The sequence below is a fragment of the Ogataea parapolymorpha genome, chromosome III (assembly GCF_000187245.1).
Source record: "Ogataea parapolymorpha DL-1 chromosome III, whole genome shotgun sequence".
Taxonomy (NCBI): domain Eukaryota; kingdom Fungi; phylum Ascomycota; class Pichiomycetes; order Pichiales; family Pichiaceae; genus Ogataea; species Ogataea parapolymorpha.
The window spans coordinates 988,260-1,010,687 of NC_027864.1; the positions used below are offsets into that span (position 1 = coordinate 988,260).

Below are 22,428 nucleotides of genomic sequence, written 5' to 3' on the forward strand. Positions count from 1 at the left end.
AAAAATAATTATTTAATTCAAATTAATTCAGTGCAATGGAGTTTCATGCTGTTATATTTTGCGGAAAGGGTTCTGGCCTATCCCCGATCTCTGCCGTGAAGGAAACAGGTGTGCCGAAGGCGCTATTGCCCGTGGCGAACCGGCCAATGATTCAGTACGTTCTCGAATGGTGCGACAGGGCTCCCTTCCGTCAAATCACCATCTTCACAGAAACCAGCACATTGGGCAAGATCTCCAAGTTTGTCGATACATACAAGGAGTCGCGGGATCCGGACTTGGCCAGAACGAGTCCCATTGAATGCATTGGCGCCGACGCGTCGACGACGGGCCTGATCTTGTCGCAGCACAAGGACCATATCCTGAAAAACACCCAAAACTTTGTGCTTTTGCCGTGCGACTTCATCACTGACGTGCCGCCGCAGGTGCTTGTCGAGGTGTTCCGTGGTCAGGAAAATAATAATATCGGGCTGTCTGTGTGCTACAACAACAGTTTTGAGAACATCGACACAAACAAGGTGCTCAAGAGTAATTACACGATGTACTCGGCTCAGAACGGGCAGTCGGTACTCTTGGACCTGTATTCGAAGGGCTCAGTCGCCCTGTCCAAATTCCTGAAAATCAGAACTCATCTGCTCTGGCGATACCCAAACACCCAGGTCTCGACCAACCTGCTGGACTCGTTTATTTTTTTCGGCGACGCCCGATTATTTAAGATGCTAGACGAACACGCAGGTGGACTCACTGCGAACAAGGCGGCCATCAAAATCAAACGGGACCTTGCAAGACGGTCCTGGCGACATTCCGTGGAAAAAGAGACGATGGGGCTGTTTATCCTGCCTGCCAACTCCACATTTGCCCGGTGCAACAACCTGCCCGTCTACATGGAAGCCAATCGGTACATTTTAAAATTGCAGGCGAGAGACAACACGTCTGTGCAGAAACCCAAGGCAGAAAAGCCGAAAAACACAGCGACCGTGGGCGCCGACTCGAAAGTGGGCGAGGAAACCGTGCTGGGAGAGAGAACCAGCGTGAAACGGTCTGTGATTGGTAACAGGTGCAAAATCGGCAACAAGTGTCGTATCACGGCCTGCGTGCTGCTGGACGGCGTGGTATTGGAGGACGACATCCAGCTGGAGAACTGCATTATCGGCACCAACACTCAGATCGGCGCCGGAACCAGGCTGGTCAACTGTAACGTGGAGGGATCGTACGCGGTTGGACACAAGGTGAGTCTGAAGGGAGAGACGCTCACGAATTTGCAACTGGATCTGGAGGACGAGGAGGGCTCATACGGCGCGATTGAGGAGACGTCGTCGGAGGACGACTCTGATGGTAGCGGTGGAAGCAACTACGACGACGAGAGTTTTGAGGAGGAGGAGTACGATGAGGATATTTTTGATAGGACATAGACGAGGGTGGCGTAGCACGATCTGGGAGATCAGGTAACCAGCTTAGCTGCGTCAAAACTAAAGTTCGAGATGGCTGGTTTAAAAAGTAGCGAGACTAAAACTGTTGCGGCTGTGCGGCGCGAAAAAATTAAAAAAACATCAGATCTGAGAAATCAGTGGTGGCTGATCCGAGGGACAGTGGACATCTGAAATGCTCAGGCAGTCAGTAACCAGCGGCTAGTAGCCTGACACACTAATCAACCACAGCAAATGCTGTCTGCGGCAGCATCCCGGTCCCCAACAGACGACTAGTCCCGTCCCCGTTTGGTCGTGCACCAACCCAATCAAGTCTCGAAAGCGCCTCACATCAAGCTGATACGTAAACCAGCCATCCAAAATTAAGCATGATAGCTAGCTGGGCACGCCTGTAACAATGAACATTGATTTGCCCGGATCGACATATAAATACCCACCCTGCCCCGATCGTTTCACACACCCGCATTCAGCCTCTTTTATTGATGAGATCAGATCGCACGCTGCTAGCCTCCCTGGCGGCCTCTCTGTGGGCCTCCCAGGTCTCTGCCTACGGCAACTTCCTCAAGGTCCAGCCGAGGTATTGGAACTCGTCCATTGAGGCCGCCGCCCCAAGCTCCTCATCGTCCTGCTCCACCGACTCCACTATCACCCAGACAAAGGTGATTACGCTAAGCAGCGGAGCATCCTCGGACCAGTTTTGGGACGCGACCCTTACGCCGACGGTCACTGACACAAACAGCATCGGCGTCACTGAAAACGACTACATCACCATTACAACCACCTACACCGACTGCAACTACCTCGGCCAGTGCTCCACGGTGACGGCAACAGAGCTTGTGAGCTCCTACACCACCACCATCTCGGGACACGTGACCGTGGTCACGGGGTACGAAACCCTGTCGGGCTCGTTGACGGCGGCGCCCGTCACCAGCACGACCGCTGACGACCCACGCACTGTTCTGACGCGCACCTCTTGTTCCGCGGGCCGGTGTTCGACATGGACCACCGAGGAAATCGTGTCCAGCTACACCACCACCATCTCGGGCCACGAGACTGTCGTGACCGAGCTGTACCCACTTTCTGGCTCATCGTCGGCACCGCTGACCACGCCGGTGGCCACAGCAGCAGCCACGCCAGCTGCCACGCCAGCCGTCACGACAGTGGCCGTTGTCTCGTGCTCGGCCGGAAAATGTTCGACGTGGACGACGGAAGAAATCTTGTCGTCGTACACGACCACGATCTCAGGCCACGAGACGGTGGTGACGACGCTGATTCCGCTCTCGGGCACTTCTGGCTCGGGCAATGCCGGTCCTCACACTGTCACCGGTACGAAGACGTCGTGCTCGGCAGGAAAGTGCTCGACATGGACGACAGAGGAAATTGTCTCGAGTTACACCACGACCATCTCTGGGCACGTGACTGTGATAACAACGACCTGTCCACTGTCCGCGGCTGCTACGCCGACGACTGCTGCGACCGTCACTGAGACCGTTACATCGTGCTCCGCAGGCAAGTGTTCCACGTGGACCACCAAAGATATTGTCTCGTCGTACACCACTACCATTTCAGGCCACGTGACCGTCGTGACGACGCACTGTCCGGTCTCGTCGGAGGCGGTCGTGAGCTCCAAGGGCGGTGCCGCGGCATTCCAGCTGACGTCGTACACGACGACGATCGACAACACGGCCACTGTCGTGACGACGATTTGTCCGCTGAGCTCGGCAACCTCTAGTGCCAAAGCTTCCAGGACCAAAACTTCCAGCACCGCCTCCAGCACGTCCAGCACCGCCTCATCCAGCGCCTCCGCCAGCGTGACTACCGTCACCACTGTCGTCAGCGGCGTCACCACGGTGTTGACCACGTACTGTCCCGAGAGCAGTGCGAGCGCCTCGAGCAAAGTTTCTGCCCTAAGCAGCACGACTGTCCTGAGCAGCTCCTCAAGCAGCTCTTCGAGCACAGCCACAAGCTCTACAGTGACCAGCTCCGTGCCAGAGTCGACCGTCGACCTCGCCGAGCCATCGACGGTTTCTGTGCCTGTCGAGACAGTGCCGACCGTGTCGACTGTCGTTTACACGTCGACCATCTCGAGCGTCCCGGTCGAGCTCACTACCTACTCGACGGTCACCAAGAGCACCCTGCTCACATCAAGCACGGCCAGCTCGGTCAGCTCGGCCGGCTCCAGCTCAGCACCGGCAGCCTCCATATTCGAGGGCGCCGCCGGCAAAATCAACATTGGGGTCGGCCTGATTTCAATGGTTTACGGACTGATTTGTGTACTATAGGATTGGAAAAATATATAATAGTTGTCGCAGAAACTTAGTAGCCCGTCTCGCATGGCGCGCGAGACAGTTTATGAGATGTTGCCGCGTTGATCTGGCAACCTTTTCCCCTCCACTCGTCCACGCTGGACGGTGCAGTGAATAGGCTGCGTTCGTATCGAAGTTCAAAAATTTTCACCATGCGGGTTTATATAGCGTTGCTTATGTCAGACTGCGGAAAAAATAAATACGAAATAAATAAATTAAAAGTCGTAATGGGCCGGCTGTACGACGCAGACCACGAGCCCAAGCGGGCGCCCAAAACGGCGTCAAAAATCGCAAAACCACACAAAGCGGCTGCTGGCGCGCTCCGCCGGCGCGGCGCCATCCGCAGGAAGCACGGATCGCGGTCGCTGTATTTATTGCTGCAAAACCCGCAGTTTGTTGTTTCTGGAACCGGCGCCGCGCACGCGCAGCACACGGCCCAGGTCCAACACCAGACACAGTTGCCGGCCGGCCCGAGCACAGCCGACTCACGATAGCGCGTGGAGATAGCCGCACCGCGGGGCAAACTCGCAGGTCTGGCACAGGCCCTTGTACGCGGGCCCGAGCGGTGCTCTTTTTGCGAGCCAGAGGTCCATGCCCGTTGCGATAGAGTGATCCGCAAACTGCCTATTGTACGGTCTGGCTGTGCTGGAAAATACCTCGCCCTGGTGCGAGTAGTCAACGGCCGTTTGGGCGATGTTGAACTGTCGCAGCGTGCCGAGCAGCTGTGCGGTTCGCGCGGCTAGCAGTTCGAATGTGGGCACGCGCGTCCATTGTTCGAGTGCCAGCTGCGAAGGCACAGTTTGCTGCAGCGTTTTCAGGCGCGGATCGGCCGTATTGCTGTGGAAAATTGGCTTCAAACAGCCCAAGGTGTAGTTTTCTGCGGATCTGTTGGCAGCCGACGCGTCGAACGGCGCAAAACCGATGTCCTGGCCCTGTTGCAGCCGAAACAGGTCGGCAATTAAATAGTTGTTGTTCAGCAGCAAATATACCACCAGCGACGGGTCCAGTACCGTGGCCGGGTCGATGCCGCGTTTGCGTAGGTTTAATAGCAGCATCTGGTACGTTTCTGCCGGATCCTGTGCCAGCAGCTCCAGAAACCGCGCATACATGGCCACCTGGACGAAGTTGAGCTGCTGCGTGGCAGGTGGGGGCAGTTTTCTATAGGACCTGGTTTTCAGGTCGGCAACATGGAGCTCGAGCAGGTCCGACCACGAGGCTGCCGTGGCAGCAACGCCGGCGACGAGCTGCGCAAGGTCCAGCGGGTTGTCCAGCTGCGTCTCGAGCTCGCGCTGGTACAGTGAAAATGCCGTTTCGTCGCCTGCCAAAGAGAGCAGATCGATCACTCCGCTAATGAGCACCAAATCCGGACAAACGTTGTCTTTTTCTCCAATTTCTGGTTCACCCCCCACGTAAAGCTGCTGCCGGCGCTGGTCGTAGTATGCGTGGACGAGAATCTCGCGTGCAGAGCCAAACGCCACCAATTGCGCGAGCCGCGACACGTTGCGCGACCACTGGTGTGCGATCGACTTCTCAAAAGTTTCGTCGACAAAAAGCCCGTATAATTGTGCCAGCTCGTCGGGCAACGGCGTCGTCACAGGAATAGCCTCCTCCACCGACGGCTTCAGCCGCACCGTCTGATCGACCCTTACAGTCTCGTTATTCACATGCACTTCAGTCACCGGATGTGTCTTCAGTTCAATCTGCTCGTGCTCCTGCGACCCACGCAGCATCTCCCGCGTCTGCGGCACCTCTGTCACCCCCATATACAGCTGGTACATTTTTTGTAGCTCGCAGTACGCTCCAGTAAGTATTTTAGTCACTGATAGCCTGATCTGGCCCGGTTTGCCCGCACTGAGCGATTCCAGCTGCTGTAGCGGGGTTCCAGGTGCAAAATGGTCGCGCGGCAGGTACTGCGCGTCGTACTTGCCCGCCAGTTTCGCCATAAGCTGGTCCTGCTTGCTGCTTGGCAGCACCGCCTTGGAGTCATAGACGACCGGCACCGGCTCGACGGTGTGGCCGTTGCCTAGAAACCAGTCTACGGCGTTCCACGTCTCCTGGCGCGGGCCGTTGTCCACGCCGCCGGCGTCCGGCTCGTCTTGTGCGCCCGGCAAAGACTCGCTCCCAGGCACAGGCTCAGGAATACGCAACACAAGCGTTCGTGTATTGACCGCTTTCGCAGCAGTTGACTGACGTCTGCCTGTCCAGCGAAATACACTTTTGCGCCCGGCGTTCCTCACTAAAAAGTACATTGCTCTATATTCCTGAGGTCTCCCTCATGCGTATTTATAATTTTCGGGCATGCGACGATGAAAAATATTACAGGTCGATCGTCTGTGTCAGAAACGTTTCGTCCAGACACTGCTCATCGTCTCTTCTTTTTCGGCGCCGAGGCGTGACCTGTGGCGTTGATGTGCTGGAACAACTTGTTGCGGCTTGGGAACGTTTCCTTGCACACGCTGCACTTCTCGCCAGACGGTGTTTCTGGCTGCGAAACAGGCTTTGAGGACTTGGTGCGCGTCTTCTTCTTCTTGCCTTTTTTGCGGGTCGACCAGTCGTCATCGCTCTCCTCGCCGTTCAGGATCCGCTCCAGCTCGACCAATCGCTCGTCCTCGTCCAGCACGTCGTCCACTTCCGGAGACACAGAACCTTGATGCGTAACGGCAGGTACAGGCCCCGTCTGCGAATCTGGAGACGGATCCTCTATGAGCTCGGGCTGAGACTCTGCAGGCTCAGCCGTAACTTCAAATTCTTCAAGCTCAGCCTCCGTAGGCCGAGACTCGGGCTCTTCAACCCCAAAATCCTCCACGGCGCTCTCGTACTCATCCTCGCTGCGCACATAGCTCTCCTCATCAATCCCCAATTCGATACCCTCTTTGCGCATCTGCCATTGAAGCCGTTTCAACAACTTGATATGCTTCTTACTCTTCTCGTGCTCCAAAAATTGCTTCTCATGTCTGAAACGCTTATCGCAGATAATACACTCATACAACTCCTCGTCCTCGCTTTCGTCCTGCTCTTCCATATACATCTTGTCCAGCTGCTGTTCAATCTCTGCAAGGTCGTCTGGGTCCAGCATCTGCCAGCTCTGCTCGCTGAATTCTATCTTGTCCCGCTGCCGCTGCTCTTTTTCTCTCTTCACCTGCTGCTTCACCTCGTCCTGCTGCCTTCTGATCCGCTCCTGCTCGTACTGGCGCTGCGCGGTCGCGTTCACGCGTGGATCGCGTTTCTTTAGGAACGAGATCAACCGGCGCACGGCCTCGTTGTACTCTTTGCGCGCAGAGTCTCTGATTTTTTTATTCTCCTTCTCCATCAGCCGTCGAGTACGTCTATCCGGCGCGCTCGAGTACCGGTACTCATCCAGCCAATTGAAACTCTTCACGGACGCGAAATTGCCCCACACCTTGTAGAAAATCCGCACGACTTCGCCGTAGTCAGAGCGAGACTTGCCAAACCTAGGGTAGAGCAGCTCCTTCGCGTCGCACGCATTGGCAAACGGCGTGTCGTCCTTGTAGCTCTCGAAACCGGGAAGCTTCTGTTTCTTGCCTGCAGAAACCTCCTCGCTCGCAATTCGATCTAAAATTACCCCAGCCACAGAATAAAACCCGCTGATCGAGTCGTCCATCTGGGTGTACAGATCTGGATTCAGATATTGAGTAATGTCGTCCACAGACAGGCCGGCGTAATAGACCTCGGCAGAATTATCGTCGTCAAGTTCCCTATCGCCGTCTTCCATCAAAATCTGAAACTTGTGGGAATCGTACCAAGCCCTTTCCTGGGGATCGCTAAGGGTATCGTATGCTACCTTGACCTCATTGAACTTGCGACTTGCGCCCTCGACATCGTCTGGGTTCTTGTCCGGATGAAGCTGAAGCGCCTTCTTCCGGTAAGCCTTCTTGATTTCCAGATCAGACGCCTCCACGTTCACCCCTAGCAGCTCATAGTAGTCGGTCTTCATTTGACAAAGGCATTTTTCAATTTAAATTTAAATAATTTTTTGGCACCGTGGTGCACAGGTGGGTTGGAAGCCCTGACTCTCTAGATCGTAAATTTGGACACATAGTCAAATTAAATTAACAAAAACAAATAGTCCTCATGGTGGTCCTAGCAGCTTCGATCTGTACAAGAGGCGGAAAAGCCATTATATCCAGACAATTCAGAGATCTGTCGAAGGATAGAGTCACCTCGTTGCTGGCTGCTTTTCCGACGCTGCTGCCGGACACGACAAAAACCCAGCACACCACGGTCCAAGGTGAAAATGTCAGATACGTTTACCAGCCATTGGAGGAATTCTACGTGGTGTTGATCACCAACAAGCACTCAAATATCCTGCAAGACATCGATACGTTGCATTTGTTCACACAAACAATTACGTCGATCCTCAGAACGGTCGACGAGAGAGAAATCTTCGACAATTGTTTCGAGATCCTCAACGCGTTCGACGAGATCATCAACTTGGGCTACAAGGAGAACTTGTCACTGTCCCAGATCATCACGTTCCTGGAAATGGAGTCCCACGAAGAAAAGATACAGGAGATCATCGAGCGGAATAAGGAGCTGGAGGCCGCCGAGGAGAGAAAGAGAAAGGCCAAGGAAATACAGAGAAGAGAGATGATGAAGAAAAACATGGAGTCGTACGAGTTCCAGCAGTCCCAGAACTTTGTCCAGCCGTCGTACCAGCCTCCATCACAGCCCGAACACCAATTCACACAGCCATCGTACACGGCGCCGGAGAAACAGTTTAGCAAGGCTCCTCCAAGAAAGGGCGGCTTGCAGCTGGGCAAGAAGACGACGAGTCTGGGTGGTGAGGCTCAGCCTCTTCTCATTTCGACTCCTACTCCGCAGCAGTCTACCCAATCGACACCAGCCTACGAGCCTCCTGCCAAGGAGCGGATCCCAAACAATGGCATTCTGATTCTTGTCAACGAGAAGTTCACTGGCCAGATCACGAGAGAGGGCTCCATCTCGACTGCGGAGGTGCAAGGAGACTTGCAACTTAGAATAAACGATCCGTCGCTAGCATACGCACTTGTGAATCTCAAACTTGGTTCTACGCAAGAGCGCAACACTCAATATAAAACCCATCCGAAGGTGGACAAAAACCTGTTCAATTCTGAATCTGTCATTGGCATGAAGGACCAGTCAAAGCCGTTTGCCTCGAACGACCAGCCATTGGGTGTGCTCAGATGGAGGTCTGTGTCGAAGACGTCCGAGTCTGGCGAGTCCAATACTTTGTTGCCATTGGTGTTGACCACCTGGGTGAGCAACAACGAGGATGGGACTGTGAGCCTCACGTTTGAGTACGAGGCGCACCCAGAAAAGAAGCTTGACGAGGCCAGTTTGTTGATACCGACTGGCGATGCCACCATTGAGTCGAGCGACCACAATAACGTGGCGTTGCAGTACATTGAGGAAGGTCTGCTGGTGAAACTGTCGGACTTAGTGGAACATCCGTCGGGCTCGTTTGAAATTCTGTGTCGCGGAATCGATGACGAAGAAGCCTTATTCCCGATGGAGGTCGTTTTTTCTGTTTCCCAGCAGGTGGAAGCCGGCGAGCAGGTTGGCGACGTTACTGTTGTTTCTGTGGTGAATGCCGAATCGAAGGAAGATCTGCCGTTCGATGTGCACTACAATGCTTCGAATGAAGGCTACTACATAATTTAGAAAATGCGATGAAAGGCATGGACAGTAATATTATATCTTTGAATATTTCGTTCGATTCCGGGATCGGACACCGGGCGAATTTGGAATATCCCCGGGTCGAGAAATTAAATTAAATATAATTTGAGTGCTTCTTACAGGCTGTAACAAGAGTAATTGTTGTTGCCAAAAGAAAAACATGCTAAGTGCGAGATTGAGTGCTAAGAGAATCGGATCAAGAGCTTTTTCGGCCACCACCAGAGCCATGAGAACGGAGAAGGATGCCTTTGGAGACATCGAGGTCGCCGACAACAAGTACTGGGGAGCCCAGACCCAGAGATCGTTGCAGAACTTCAAGATTGGCGGGGCCAGAGAGAGAATGCCGGAGCCGATCGTGCACGCCTTTGGTGTCTTGAAGAAGGCCGCTGCCACTGTCAATGCGGAACTCGGTATTCTGGACCCGAAGCTCGCTGATGCCATCAAGCAGGCGGCAACCGAGGTCGCTGAAGGGAAACTCGTTGACCACTTCCCATTGGTGGTTTTCCAGACCGGTTCAGGAACTCAATCCAACATGAATGCCAACGAGGTGATCAGCAACAGGGCTATTGAGATTTTGGACGGAACTTTGGGCTCCAAGAAACCTGTGCATCCTAACGATCACGTCAATATGTCGCAGTCTTCCAACGACACCTTCCCAACTGTGATGCACATTGCTGCCGTCACAGAGATCACCAACCACCTGCTGCCAGAATTGAGAGCTCTGAGAGACTCTCTTGACAAGAAGGCCAAGGAGTTTGCCGATATCATCAAAATCGGCAGAACTCACTTGCAGGACGCCACTCCGCTGACTCTCGGACAGGAATTCAGTGGCTATGTTCAGCAATTGACCAACGGCATCGCCAGAGTCGAGCACAGCCTCGAGAGTCTTAGATACTTGGCCCAAGGTGGTACTGCTGTTGGTACTGGTTTAAACACGAAAAAAGGTTTTGCCGAGAAGGTTGCAAGCGAGGTTTCGAAGCTGACCGGTTTACAGTTCTACACTGCTCCTAACAAGTTTGAGGCTCTTGCTGCGCACGATGCCGTTGTGGAGGCCTCTGGCGCCTTGAACACGGTGGCTGTCTCGCTGTTCAAGATCGCTAATGACATCAGATACCTTGGATCCGGACCTAGATGCGGCTACGGCGAGCTTTCTTTGCCTGAGAACGAGCCAGGCTCGTCCATCATGCCTGGAAAGGTCAATCCTACTCAGAACGAGGCCATGACCATGGTCTGCACCCAGGTGTTTGGTAACCACTCGTGTATCACGTTTGCCGGCGCCTCTGGCCAGTTTGAGTTGAACGTGTTCAAGCCAGTCATGATCTCGAACCTGTTGTCGTCGGTCAGACTTCTTGGCGACGCCTGCTACTCCTTCAGAGTGCACTGTGTTGACGGCATTGTGGCCAACAGAGACAAGATCGAGAAGACTCTGCACGAGTCGTTGATGCTTGTCACTGCTTTGAACCCAAAGATCGGCTACGATAATGCCTCCAAGACGGCCAAGAACGCACACAAGAAGGGCCTCACTTTGAAGGAGAGCGCCCTGGAGCTCGGCATGTTGAGCGAAGAGGAGTTTGACGAGTGGGTCAGACCAGAGAAGATGATTGGGCCAAAGGACTGAAGGTTCCCGCAGTCGGTATTTAGCTATATATTCTTGATATTTATCAGCTACCAAAAATTCATTCGTCGATCGACCCTGGACAGTGGCAAAAGAAAAAGTATCGCTCCTGAATAATTCATCCATGTTTTCTTGCTCAAGACGAGTTTTCAGAGGCCGTCTTGTGCGCAGCGCGTGTACCCGGCTTGCGAGCACGGTCCACAACCAGTATGCTAAACCATTGCTAGGCAAAGAGGCTGCACTCTGGGTCAATGCGGACGGAATAGACTTTGTACCTCCTTCTGTGAGCTCGCCTTCTGTGGCTGGCGAGTTGCTTGACCTAAAGTCGAAAAAGAACGAGCCCGATCCAAAGGACGAGTCCAAAAGGAAAGACAAGGACAAAAAGGAGGACGAAAAGGACAAGCCAGACAACAAGACGCCGAGACCTTCGAAACCACGGACCCTTGCCCCCTCTGCGGGATCCGGCGTTGCTGCTGGCGCCAATGGCGCGAGTGGGTCAGCAGGAGCTCCAGGCAACTCTGGTTCGGGCGATGATCCTGCAGACGAGGAGTCGTCGGTCAACAGTCCCGCCACAGTCGAACTGCCAGAGATCTATCCACCTATTATTGGTCTGCCTATTTCCAGAAGACCTCTGTTCCCCGGTTTCTACAGATCCGTGATCATTACCGACGTGAACGTTATCAAGGCCGTCAAGGAGGCCACGTCCACACAGTATCCATTCATTGGCTGTTTCCTGTTCAAAGACGAGAACATGGAGGGAGACGTCATTAATTCGAAAGACGAGGTTTACAGCACCGGTGTGCTGGCACAAATCACGTCCAACGTGTATACCAGAGATACAGAGACCGGCGTGGAGACTTTAACGACCGTGCTGTTCCCTCACAAGCGGATCAAGATCGACGAGTTGTTCGTTCCTAATGTTTCGAAGAGCAAACACAGTTTTGTCAAGGTGTCCACCACAGAGGTCGACGAGTCGGCAGATAAGCAGATAATCGAGGGAATAACCGGCGAGAAGGAGGGTGACGAGCCAAAGTCTCCGTCGGAAGTCATCAAGTCCAGCGACGAGGAGGTTGTCATTGACGAGGACGACGAGTACAACCCTACTGCGTTCCTCAAAAAATACCCAATCAGTTTGGTCAATGTTTCCAATGTCGAGGACGAGCCGTATCCAGACAGAGACCCAAGAGTGAACTCGTTGACTGCCATTACCCTTGAGACGCTGAGAGAGATTACCAAGCTCAACAAACCGTTCAGCGACCAATTGCTTTACTTTATCAGCTCATTGAAGGGCGACGTGTATCACCATCCTGAGAGACTGGCAGATTATGCTGCCGCCGTTGCTGCTGCCACTCCACAAGAGCTGCAGGACGTGATGGACTGCACCAACATCCCCGACAGACTGGATAAAGCTTTGAATTTGCTACGAAAGGAACTGATGAACAAAGAACTGCAGAAACAGATCGAGCGGGACCTCGAGGAGAGGATGGCCAAGAGACACCGCGAATTTAATCTTCAGGAACAGCTCAAGTGGATCAAGAAAGAGCTGGGAATTGACGACGGCAGAGACAAGCTGATTGCCAAGTACAACGAACGTGCGTCCAAGCTAAAGTTCCCTGAAGAGGTGCAGAAGGTTTTCCAGGAGGAAATCAACAAGCTTCAGACTTTGGAGCCGCTGATGGCCGAGTACGCTGTGACCAGAAACTACCTGGACTGGCTGACGCAGTTGCCATGGGGGCTGCAATCGAAAGACAGATACGATCTCAAGATTGCCAAACAAATTCTGGACGAGGACCATTACGGTCTCAAAGAGGTCAAGGACCGGATTTTGGAGTTTATTGCTGTTGGCAAGCTTCTCAACAAGATCAACGGTAAGATTATTTGTTTTGTTGGTCCACCAGGTGTTGGTAAGACGTCCATTGGTAAGTCCATTGCCAGAGCACTGAACAGAAAATTCTACAGATTCTCTGTCGGCGGGTTGACCGACGTGGCTGAGATCAAGGGTCACAGAAGAACCTATGTTGGTGCCATTCCTGGTCGTATGGTGCAGGCTCTGAAAAACACAGAAACTGAGAATCCGCTTGTTTTGATCGATGAGATCGACAAGATCTCGCACACCCACCACGGCAGCGGTGGCGACCCTTCTGCCGCACTGCTGGAGCTGCTTGATCCTGAACAGAATGGAACGTTCATGGACTACTACATGGACGTTCCTATCAACCTCTCGCGCGTGCTGTTTGTGTGCACAGCTAACACTCTCAGCACGATTCCTGCCCCATTGCTGGATCGTATGGAAGTGATAGAGATTGCCGGTTATGTTGAGGACGAGAAGATCAAGATTGCCGAAAATTACCTCGCTCCGTCTGCAAAGGACACGTCGGGCCTGACTGACGTGGACATCTCTTTAAGAGAGGACACTTTGCAGCAGCTGATCAGAGGCTACTGTCGTGAAAGCGGAGTGAGAAACCTCAAGAAACAGATTGAGAAGATATTCAGAAAAGCCGCATTGAAGGTGGTGAAAGACGTTGATGGCGTTGACTTCGACAAGAACGAGAAGGTTGAGCAAAATGAGCAAGCCAAGGAGACTGCAAAAACCACAGAGTCTGAGAATTCTACGTCAGAGGCCTCTGAGACATCAAGCTCTGAGAAAAACGAAGACAAAGACGAGGTCAAAGAAGAGGCCAAGGAAGAGGCCAAGGAAGAGGAAGACGCTCCGAAGGTGGTTGTTCCGGAAGGATACAAGATCGAGGTGACGCCAGACAACCTCAAAGACTACGTGGGGTCCCCTGTTTACACTGCAGACCGACTATACGAGAAAACACCACCGGGTGTGGTTATGGGTCTTGCATGGACCCAGACGGGAGGGTCAGCTCTGTACATTGAATCGATCATTGAGCACGCCATCAACAAGGACTCGACGCCTAAGCTAGAGCGCACGGGCCAACTTGGAGACGTGATGAAGGAGTCTGTGCGGATCGCGTACTCGTTCTCCAAGATGTATCTTGCCAAGAAGTTCACAGAGAACCGGTTCTTCGATCGTGCCCAGATCCACCTGCATTGTCCTGAGGGGGCCACGCCAAAGGATGGACCATCCGCCGGTGTTGCCATCACGTCGTCGTTCCTTTCTCTTGCTCTGAACAAGCCTTTAAGACCCGACATTGCCATGACTGGAGAACTCACATTGACAGGACGCGTGCTGCGTATCGGTGGCCTCAAGGAGAAGACGCTTGCTGCGAGAAGGTCCGGCGTCAACACGGTCATTTTCCCTAAGGACAACCTTGCGGACTGGAACGAGTTGCAGGACAACGTCAAGGAGGGCATCACGCCCGTGCCTGTTGAGTGGTATGACGAGGTGTTTGCGACGCTGTTTGGCGATGTGACTTCTGACGAGGGCAACGCAGTCTGGAAGAAGGAGTTTGAGCTGATCGACCAAGCCGAGAAGGACAAGAAATGATGTTAGAAATGCTGCATAGTGTTCATGTATATACGGCTGTGTTAAAAAAAAAATAATTCAATTTTATTATTTTATGGCCAAGAAGAAAGCACAGTCTCCCCCCGAGGAGACGATCGACGAGCAGAAGACGCTCGAAATATACAAACAGGCCCTCACGTTCAACGTGATCGCAAAATATGACCCGCTGATCGACCAGCTTGTGCATTTGACCTCGTACTGTGTGGTATACCGTTTTGACCCCGACCAGAACGACTGGGTCAAGCTCGACTTCCAGGGCCCGTTGGCGATATATTCGCGAAAGAGCGAGGTTTCCGGTCCAACACCAGCGCCGCAGATTGTTCAGAACGACCAGCTGTACACTTCTGGGCTCATTGTGCTCAATAGAATTAAGCCGGAGAATTTCAGCATCGGACTCATAAGCAACAAGCAGCTGACCGATCCGGAGGACGGGATCATTGTCGAAAACACAGAAAAACTTATAATTGTGCGTGACCTGAGCCAGCAGACGTACGGCCTGTGGATCTTCGACGCCGCCGACAGAGACTATATCTGCGAAATCTTGAAATACTGTATAGAAGGAGAACAGAAATAAATTACGAAGGGGTGCCGCTGTCTGGCTGCTGTTTGTAGGGCATGCGTCTTTTGCGTGCCGGCTCGTCCATCGGCGAGTATGCTCCCGGGATTTGCTGGTACATGGACGGACTAGGTGATGAGACGGGTCCTGCGGTGGCCTGTCTTTTTGTTGGCTTGCGTATTTTTTTGGCTCCCTTTTTATCTCTTCCTGGTGTCATATCTGCTCCCGCCGACGCAGGGCCGGGCATAGAGCCGGGCATTGAGCCGGGCATCGAGTGCGGGACCGGCGTGGAAACACCGCGCGCCATAAAGTTGCCGTTCATGTTCGGCACCGGCGCCGAGCCTTGTCTGGAGTCTACTGGCTTCATGGCGTGCGGATGTCCTGCTGCTGCCACGGCCGAGGCCATCTGCTCTTTCTGCCGCTGGTTGAGCATTCGTTCCTGGTTGATGAGCGCGCGCTGTTGTTGCGTCATGCCGCCCAGCAGCCCGTTCATGCTCGGATCGCTTGCGTTCGGGTTCATGCCACCGGAAATCGCTGCCTGTTTGATTAGCTCCACCTTGTGGCGCCACATCTCGACGAACCGCAGCCGCTGGAACTGGCCCGGCTCGTTGGTGTTTGTTTTGGCCGACTCTGAAAGACGGTTGTTGTGCGTGTACGACTCGCTCAGAATCGTCATCAGCTGCTCGTACTTGGAGTTTGTGTGCGGCAAGTCCTCGTGCAGCGGCTTGTACGGGTAGTTTCTGTAGGATAGCGGATAAAGACTCGTTTTTTGGCCGTCCTGGTCGACTTCTCGTGCGTCGGCGCGGTGCACAAACTTCATTTTATCTGTTTCCGGGTCATATTCGGGTACCACCATGTCGTATGGCCGCAAGGACTTGTCATAGTGGTACGGATTAAGGATCGGCTGCAGATTGATGTTTCTATTGGTTGCAGTGAGCACCTCGCTCTCGAAGGTCAGCGCAAAAGTGTCGTGGAACTGCTGTGTGTCGGCCTGGTACGACAAATCGTCGTACTGTGCCAGCTGCGTAAACCGCAGCACGGTGCGGTACTCTTTCGGCTTTGTTTTCGTCTCTGGTTTGTCCTGCTTGCCGTCGCTCGGCTCCTGTTTTTCTTGCTTGATGGGAATTAGGTTTCTGTGGTCATAAACTTTCAGAATTAGGCTCCCGTCGTATAGTTGCACTCCGCCGTCCTTGATCACCTCCACCAGCGGCTCGGGGATCTCGCCCTTTGCCACGTATTCCAAAAACTCCTTCACGGTCGGCGAGCTTTTCGGGATGATGGCGTCCTGGTTGCCGAACCGATAGTGGTTCTCGTGGATGTGGAACTCCAGCGAGGCCGGATAGCTCTCGAATTTTTTCAGAATTTCGTCGCTACTCTCGTAGAATCGCTGTGTTTTCGCACGTCTGCGCAGCTGCTGGATCATAAGCATCTTGCGCTGCTGCGGGTTCAGTTTGGCAAGCTGTTCCTGGCTCAGACCAAGAAAGTTTCGCTGGCCCGGCTGCGATTGCTGCTGCTGTTGCTGCTGCTGCTGTGCCAGCTTCTTCTGGACAAGCTGTTGCTGCTGCTGAGGCGTCAATTGGCCCGCGGCCTGCGCAGCGTGCAACTGGGCCTGCTGTTGTTTGATCATCTGCTGGTGTCGCTTGAGCAGGAGGATGTCCTCGTCCTTGAGCTCGCCGGTCTGGATCATCTGCTCGAGCCGCTGCTGACGGGTCATCCCGGGCGGCGGCTGGATCGAGTTCAGCAGCCGCATCATGTGCGCCTGGGTGTTGTTACTCATGGTGGATAAAAAAATAATTCGCGAGAAGTAGAAGTAACTAAGGTGCAAGCAAGAAACTTGCACTGTTTGCACTAAACGATTTAAGCCGCGTCATTCACTTAGAGAGCTAGCTACATGAAATCTTGGACGCACACAGTGTAGAAGGAACTTCCAACAGCTGCTCTTGAGCTTCGCCCGCCCCGTGGCGGTCGCCCACTATCCTGTAGTTGCCCTATACGGCCTCCTGTCTTCCAGTTCTGCCCTCCACTCTCTTCCAGCCCCCATCCAGTATCTTTATGTCCCTTCAGCCTCCCTCAATAAATAATCTTGTCCGTTTCTTGCTAACTTTCTTTTTCACCTAAATTCGTCAGACCCGATGATCCATCATGTCCATGGCGTTCCAGCAGTTCCAATACGTCCCCTTTGCTGAAAACAGCCACGACAGCGCCCAGATCAGCTATCCTCCGTCGTACCCCAGCAGAACGGTGTATTTGGGCAACATCCCTGCCGACATGGAGGCCCACGAGCTGCTCGACCACGTCCGTTCCGGCACCGTGGAGTCTTTGAAAATCGTGCCGTCCAAAAACTGCGCGTTCGTGTCGTTTCTGGACGAGAACTCTGCCATGCTGTTCCACTCCGACGCCACCCTGAAACACCTCACGATCGGCGGCCACGAGCTCAAGATTGGCTGGGGCAGGCCCACGCCCGTGCAGCCCGTGGTGGCCTCGTGTGTCGCGCGCTACAACGCCACCAGAAACGTGTACCTGGGGAGTCTGGACCCGGGCGTGACCGAGCAGGAGCTGTTCGATGACCTCAAGCACTACGGAGCCATCGACACGATCAAAATCCTGCCCGAGAAGAAAATCGCGTTTGCGCACTTTACCTCCATTTTGGCGGCCATCAAGTGCATCCAGTCGCTGCCGCTGGTGGACAAGTACCGCGACAAAAAAGTGTTCTACGGCAAGGACAGGTGTGCGTTTGTCACCAAGACACAGCAACACAACGCGGCACAGTATTTGGGACTGAACCCGAATTGCGACAATCTCGCCGCTCAGGTGGACAGAGACGCCATTGCCGACACGCTGGTGCGCCAGAGCAACGCTGCAGCCATCATCGCCACGTCGGCAGGCGGCCAGGGCAACCAGGGCAACCGCACAATCTACCTGGGCAACTTGCACCCAGACTCGACCGTCGAGGAGATCTGCAACGTGTGCAGGGGCGGCATCCTACACCACGTCCGGCTGATCCCTGAGCGGCACGTGTGCTTCATCACGTTTATAGACCCGGTGTCTGCTGCGCAGTTCTACGCCATGTCGTCGCTGCACGGGCTCGTGATCCACAACCGCAAGATCAAGGTCGGCTGGGGCAAGCATTCGGGGCCTCTGCCGAACTCGATCAACCTGGCCGTCGGCAACGGCGCGTCGCGCAACATCTACATCGGCGGGCTCGACAAGATCCCGGAGATCAAGTTCACCAAGGAAAAATTGTACAACGATTTTAAGGTGTTTGGCGAGACCGAGCAGATCAATTTCTACGACGAAAAACACTGCTGTTTCGTCAACTTCACCAATATCTCCAGCGCAATCAAGGCAATCGACGGCATCAGAAACAACCCGGACTACAGAAAGTGCAAGATCAACTTTGGCAAGGACCGCTGCGGCAACGCGCCGCGCAACTTCCAGGGCCCGCAGGGCCTGCCGTTCATGTCTGGCCAGGTGGTGAACGACATCACAGGACAGCAGTTTGGCGACTACAGCGACGACGAGGACGAGCCGCCACGGCCAGCGGGCGCGTCGCTCGACGCAGAAAACCCAATGGGTATTTTCCGAAAGCAGAATTAACCGTACATATTCTATCTTCCGTATCTGTTGATTTAGAGTGTTTTTTTTTCTTATCACCCCTCGACTAATAAATTTTCACCCCTCTCCTATCCGATATCGAGTTTATTCCCTCCCCTATCCAATATATATACCCCGTTGACTCACTCTTACTGCCAATGCTCCGCACCTTGCAATCGATCTCGCGCAAAGTCGACTCGCTCGGCGTCGAGTCCAGAGGCATCGAGCGCTGTTTGCCCGACGAACGGTCCACGTCCAAATGGGTGCTCCTATCCATTGCTGGGCTGTGGAACTCGGGCTGTGGAGGACTCACCTCCATGTCCTCCTTCTTCCTCGGCCCGTTGCTGTTTGGGCTAGGATACAAGGACTCCATGGTTGTTGGGTTGCTTGGAATGCTACTTGGGTGCTTGCTCCCCGCCTACGCGGCCACTTTGGGCCCCAGATCCGGCCTCAGACAACTGTGTCTGGTGCGCTATCTGTTTGGCCGTTTTGCTATCAAGGTGGTGTGTCTGATCTCGGTGATCGGTCTTGGCGGGTGGACAGTCACAAACTCTGTGATTGGAGGCCAAATCTTGCTCTCAATGAGCAACGGCAGGGTGCCCATCGAGATTGGGATCCTTATTATCAGTCTGCTCAGCGTCGTGGTGTCCATTTTTGGGATCCGGCTAGTGCTCAAGCTTGAGACGGTGGTCGGCGTTGTGGTGATCATCACAGTCGTTCTAATGTACCCAATGACCCGCCACGACATCACGCAATTCCATGAAAATGTCTCTGTTGGCGATGGACTCACGGTTATTGGCAACCGGCTCTGTTTCTTCACGCTGTGCTACTCTGTGACGGCCACCTGGGCGGGCATTGCGTCGGACTACTACATTCTGCTACCTGAGACATTTAGCCAGAAAAAAGTGTTCTTTTTCACGCTGTTTTCGATCGCCGTCCCAACCACCGTGGGAGCTGTCATTGGACTGCTTATCGGCAACGCTGCCGTCTCAAAGCCGACATGGGCCGCAGCCTACGAAACGTCCTCACTCGGCGGCCTGCTGAACCTCGTTTTCGGCGCGTGGGGCGGGTTTGGCAAGTTTCTGCTCATTCTGCTTTGGCTCTCGCTCATGACCAACAATATCATCAATCTATACTCGTCCGCGCTGATCATCCAGATCGTCGATCCGTGGGTGTACCGTAACATCCCGCGCTGGTTTATGGTGCTCGTGGTGTTCGCCGTGACGTTGGTGCTCGCGATGGCCGGCAGAGACAAGCTGAGCACGATCCTGTCGAACTTCCTGCCCATGCTGGGCTATTGGATCACGATCTACTTTGTGATCCTTGTGGAGGAGAACGTGATCTTTCGTTCCACCAAGCTGGTCAATCTGTTCAGATTCGAGTTTTCTGAGGATGAAATAGCCGATGAGGTTGAGTCAAAGGAAATGGCCTGTGAAGCAACGGTTTCTCAGAAATATGGCCAAAAACCCTGCTACAACTTTGCAGCGTGGGACTCCGCCAGCTGCCAGACGTACGGGATAGCTGCGTCGCTGGCCTTCTGCGTGGGGGCCGCGGGCGCGGTTCTTGGGATGGACCAGGTGTACTATATCGGTGTGCTGGCACGCAAAATCGGGGACCATGGCGGCGACATCGGCACGTGGCTGATCGTCGCGTTCACAGGGCTCTCATACCCTGTCCTCAGGTACGCAGAGCTGCGTATTTTCGGCAAATAGAAAAATATCAATTTATTCGGGGTCACTGGCTATTTGCTCCCTTATTGGTAAATATCGACACGAGGTAACACTTGAAAAACCATTTGAGCGACTCCAGCAGTCCGGCCACCGAAACCAGCCACGAGTAGTAGTTTTTCCTGTGCGACACGTGCTTCGGTTCTGGCGCCGACTCAGCCGCGGTCTCGTGTTCTTGCACGTCCCTGGCTGCTTCCTCTAGCTCGTCCTGGTGGTTCTCCACCTCGACCCAAGCAGACGACACTGTGGAATCCGGCTCCTCCATGGCCTCTGTAATCACGGCAACGTTATTCTGTGTGCCCAGCTCGTTTGTCTCTGTGGCCTCTTGGTCGTTGCAAACCCACTCCTGCTCGTTGACAACAAATTTATACAGCAATTTATCCCCCACACGGACATTGTTCAGTTTCAGACGGGTAGCCCACCTGGTGCCTACAGCGTCGTACTCTAATGCGTCTGCCGTCTGCGACCAGTCGTTGAACGAGCCTGCCACATGGACGCTGTTGAAGCTGTGGGCTTTGTCGTCAAGGTGCAATTCCAGCGAATACATAAAGAGGGAGAAAAAAAAGTGAGGGATAATATTTATGACAGGAGACGGATCGCAGCCGATCTGTTACGATCTGGAGATAAGTAAAATCTTTGCCTGTTGTGCTGAGACACCTCTTGTCGGTTGCCATGTACACCCAGAACGTGAGAGCCCATGCTGGCTGCCTCAGGTGATGATGCGATGCATCCGCAGACGATCGACCCGTCGAAACATGAGATCTTTTTTTTATTTATTTTTGTTTTCCTCGCATGTCACAGACGACTCCCCTGGGCCCTGAATTGAAGGTCGACCTCACTCCCGTGCAGAGTCACATGACCCACGAGCGACACGAGGTGACAGAAACGCTACGCAAGGCGCAGCTGGGCCAGACTCTCGCTCCTGAAAAACTCAACAATAACTACTCCTATCTCAACAAACAGGACAACTCGACCCCGCTATCGTTTGCGTCCTCTAACAAAACACCAGTGTCGATCCTGAAAAATTTCAAGTTCAGTCCGGACCGCAAATCTGTAAGCGAAGACTTTGTCAATTCCCAGCCCGGCCTCCGAATGTCCAAGACGCAGGACGGTCATCTAAACCCGGTCAAAGGAGCATACAACGTCTTTGATAAGCGATCGTCCGGGTCTCCGATCAATGTGGTAAACCGCAAGAGAAGAAGGCTTTCAAATTCCAACCTGTGGCAGAATTTGGAACCCAAACAGCCCCAGTCAGTCGAAAAAAATCCGCCTAAAGAGTCCACTTTTTCCAAAATCGTCTACAGTCTTCTGTCTGACCCGCAATGCGCGTCTAATCTTACACTCGTGGTGCAGATCCTGCTCAACACGCTGCTTTTCGCCTGTTTCATGACCCTCGTGCTGTTTTCGTTCCTGGCAGTCAAACGAGACGCAGACCGCAAGATCCAGGGTTATTCGAACAAGGTGGTGCACGAAATCAATATGTGCAAGCGCGAATATTTCAGAAACAACTGCTCGCCCGAGCTGCGCGTTCCAGCGCTCGAGGAGTCCTGTAACGAGTGGGACAACTGCATGAATAGAGACCCAGAGGCAGTGATCACTACGGTGGCGTACTTCGAGATCCTGGCTGAGTGCATGAACGCGTTCTTCCATAACCTGAGTTTCCGCACGCTTTTTGGCCTTATTTTCCTGACTCTGTTCCTTGTGTTGGTGCCCAATATTTTGTTCAACAAATTCAGGTCCTCGAAAACCACCACAACCAATAATTACTACCATTTTAACCCAGACCAGTCAACTGCCAACGCGTCGCAAATCTCCCAAATGACCAGCTTGTCGCCGGTGCGCTCACCAGCTAGGTCGCCACAGCGCATTCTGGACTCGTCTGTGTACTTCACTCCTCCAGCAGCGTTGTTAATGAAAGAGGACGGCACCAAGGTCCCGGGTTCGAGCGTGCGGTTCGACTCGAACATCAGCTACCATGAAATCCCTGGTCTCGAGGCTAGTCCTCTGGGCAGGTTCGTCAACAAGGATAGATATTGATTACATCAATTAATGACATTGTAC

At 53.6% G+C, this 22,428-nt stretch overlaps 13 protein-coding genes across 13 annotated transcripts; 9 read left to right on the top strand and 4 right to left on the bottom strand.

Annotated features, from left to right (window-relative positions):
* Positions 1-35: 35 nt before the first annotated feature.
* On the top strand, positions 36-1,409 carry HPODL_00719 (Gamma subunit of the translation initiation factor eIF2B; the record flags this gene model as incomplete). Its single annotated transcript, XM_014080681.1, has 1 exon — positions 36-1,409. One exon carries the CDS (start codon positions 36-38, stop codon positions 1,407-1,409), a length of 1,374 nt encoding a protein of 457 aa, XP_013936156.1.
* A 497-nt stretch (positions 1,410-1,906) lies between these two features.
* HPODL_00720 (putative secreted protein) lies at positions 1,907-3,706 on the top strand (the record flags this gene model as incomplete). The annotated part of the gene is made up of 1 exon (XM_014080682.1): positions 1,907-3,706. The coding sequence occupies one exon, from the start codon at positions 1,907-1,909 to the stop codon at positions 3,704-3,706; it is 1,800 nt and encodes a 599-aa protein (XP_013936157.1).
* Positions 3,707-4,215: 509 nt separating this feature from the next.
* HPODL_00721 (morphological defect) lies at positions 4,216-5,877 on the bottom strand (the record flags this gene model as incomplete). Its single annotated transcript, XM_014080683.1, has 1 exon — positions 4,216-5,877. The coding sequence occupies one exon, from the start codon at positions 5,875-5,877 to the stop codon at positions 4,216-4,218; it is 1,662 nt and encodes a 553-aa protein (XP_013936158.1).
* Positions 5,878-6,092: 215 nt separating this feature from the next.
* On the bottom strand, positions 6,093-7,685 carry HPODL_00722 (J protein JJJ1; the record flags this gene model as incomplete). Its single annotated transcript, XM_014080684.1, has 1 exon — positions 6,093-7,685. The coding sequence occupies one exon, from the start codon at positions 7,683-7,685 to the stop codon at positions 6,093-6,095; it is 1,593 nt and encodes a 530-aa protein (XP_013936159.1).
* A 137-nt stretch (positions 7,686-7,822) lies between these two features.
* HPODL_00723 (Clathrin adaptor complex small chain) lies at positions 7,823-9,391 on the top strand (the record flags this gene model as incomplete). The annotated part of the gene is made up of 1 exon (XM_014080685.1): positions 7,823-9,391. The coding sequence occupies one exon, from the start codon at positions 7,823-7,825 to the stop codon at positions 9,389-9,391; it is 1,569 nt and encodes a 522-aa protein (XP_013936160.1).
* A 175-nt stretch (positions 9,392-9,566) lies between these two features.
* Positions 9,567-11,024, top strand: HPODL_00724 (Fumarate hydratase, mitochondrial; the record flags this gene model as incomplete). The annotated part of the gene is made up of 1 exon (XM_014080686.1): positions 9,567-11,024. The coding sequence occupies one exon, from the start codon at positions 9,567-9,569 to the stop codon at positions 11,022-11,024; it is 1,458 nt and encodes a 485-aa protein (XP_013936161.1).
* A 121-nt stretch (positions 11,025-11,145) lies between these two features.
* On the top strand, positions 11,146-14,472 carry HPODL_00725 (ATP-dependent Lon protease, involved in degradation of misfolded proteins in mitochondria; the record flags this gene model as incomplete). Its single annotated transcript, XM_014080687.1, has 1 exon — positions 11,146-14,472. The coding sequence occupies one exon, from the start codon at positions 11,146-11,148 to the stop codon at positions 14,470-14,472; it is 3,327 nt and encodes a 1,108-aa protein (XP_013936162.1).
* Positions 14,473-14,545: 73 nt separating this feature from the next.
* Positions 14,546-15,064, top strand: HPODL_00726 (mRNA-decapping enzyme subunit 1; the record flags this gene model as incomplete). The annotated part of the gene is made up of 1 exon (XM_014080688.1): positions 14,546-15,064. One exon carries the CDS (start codon positions 14,546-14,548, stop codon positions 15,062-15,064), a length of 519 nt encoding a protein of 172 aa, XP_013936163.1.
* A 1-nt stretch (position 15,065) lies between these two features.
* Positions 15,066-16,823, bottom strand: HPODL_00727 (Transcription factor SPT20; the record flags this gene model as incomplete). The annotated part of the gene is made up of 1 exon (XM_014080689.1): positions 15,066-16,823. One exon carries the CDS (start codon positions 16,821-16,823, stop codon positions 15,066-15,068), a length of 1,758 nt encoding a protein of 585 aa, XP_013936164.1.
* A 371-nt stretch (positions 16,824-17,194) lies between these two features.
* Positions 17,195-18,643, top strand: HPODL_00728 (RNA-binding protein MRN1; the record flags this gene model as incomplete). The annotated part of the gene is made up of 1 exon (XM_014080690.1): positions 17,195-18,643. One exon carries the CDS (start codon positions 17,195-17,197, stop codon positions 18,641-18,643), a length of 1,449 nt encoding a protein of 482 aa, XP_013936165.1.
* A 155-nt stretch (positions 18,644-18,798) lies between these two features.
* On the top strand, positions 18,799-20,352 carry HPODL_00729 (Plasma membrane pyridoxine (vitamin B6) transporter; the record flags this gene model as incomplete). Its single annotated transcript, XM_014080691.1, has 1 exon — positions 18,799-20,352. The coding sequence occupies one exon, from the start codon at positions 18,799-18,801 to the stop codon at positions 20,350-20,352; it is 1,554 nt and encodes a 517-aa protein (XP_013936166.1).
* Positions 20,353-20,374: 22 nt separating this feature from the next.
* Positions 20,375-20,914, bottom strand: HPODL_00730 (uncharacterized protein; the record flags this gene model as incomplete). The annotated part of the gene is made up of 1 exon (XM_014080692.1): positions 20,375-20,914. One exon carries the CDS (start codon positions 20,912-20,914, stop codon positions 20,375-20,377), a length of 540 nt encoding a protein of 179 aa, XP_013936167.1.
* Positions 20,915-21,159: 245 nt separating this feature from the next.
* HPODL_00731 (Nucleus export protein BRR6) lies at positions 21,160-22,404 on the top strand (the record flags this gene model as incomplete). Its single annotated transcript, XM_014080693.1, has 1 exon — positions 21,160-22,404. The coding sequence occupies one exon, from the start codon at positions 21,160-21,162 to the stop codon at positions 22,402-22,404; it is 1,245 nt and encodes a 414-aa protein (XP_013936168.1).
* Between the last annotated feature and the right edge of the window lie 24 nt (positions 22,405-22,428).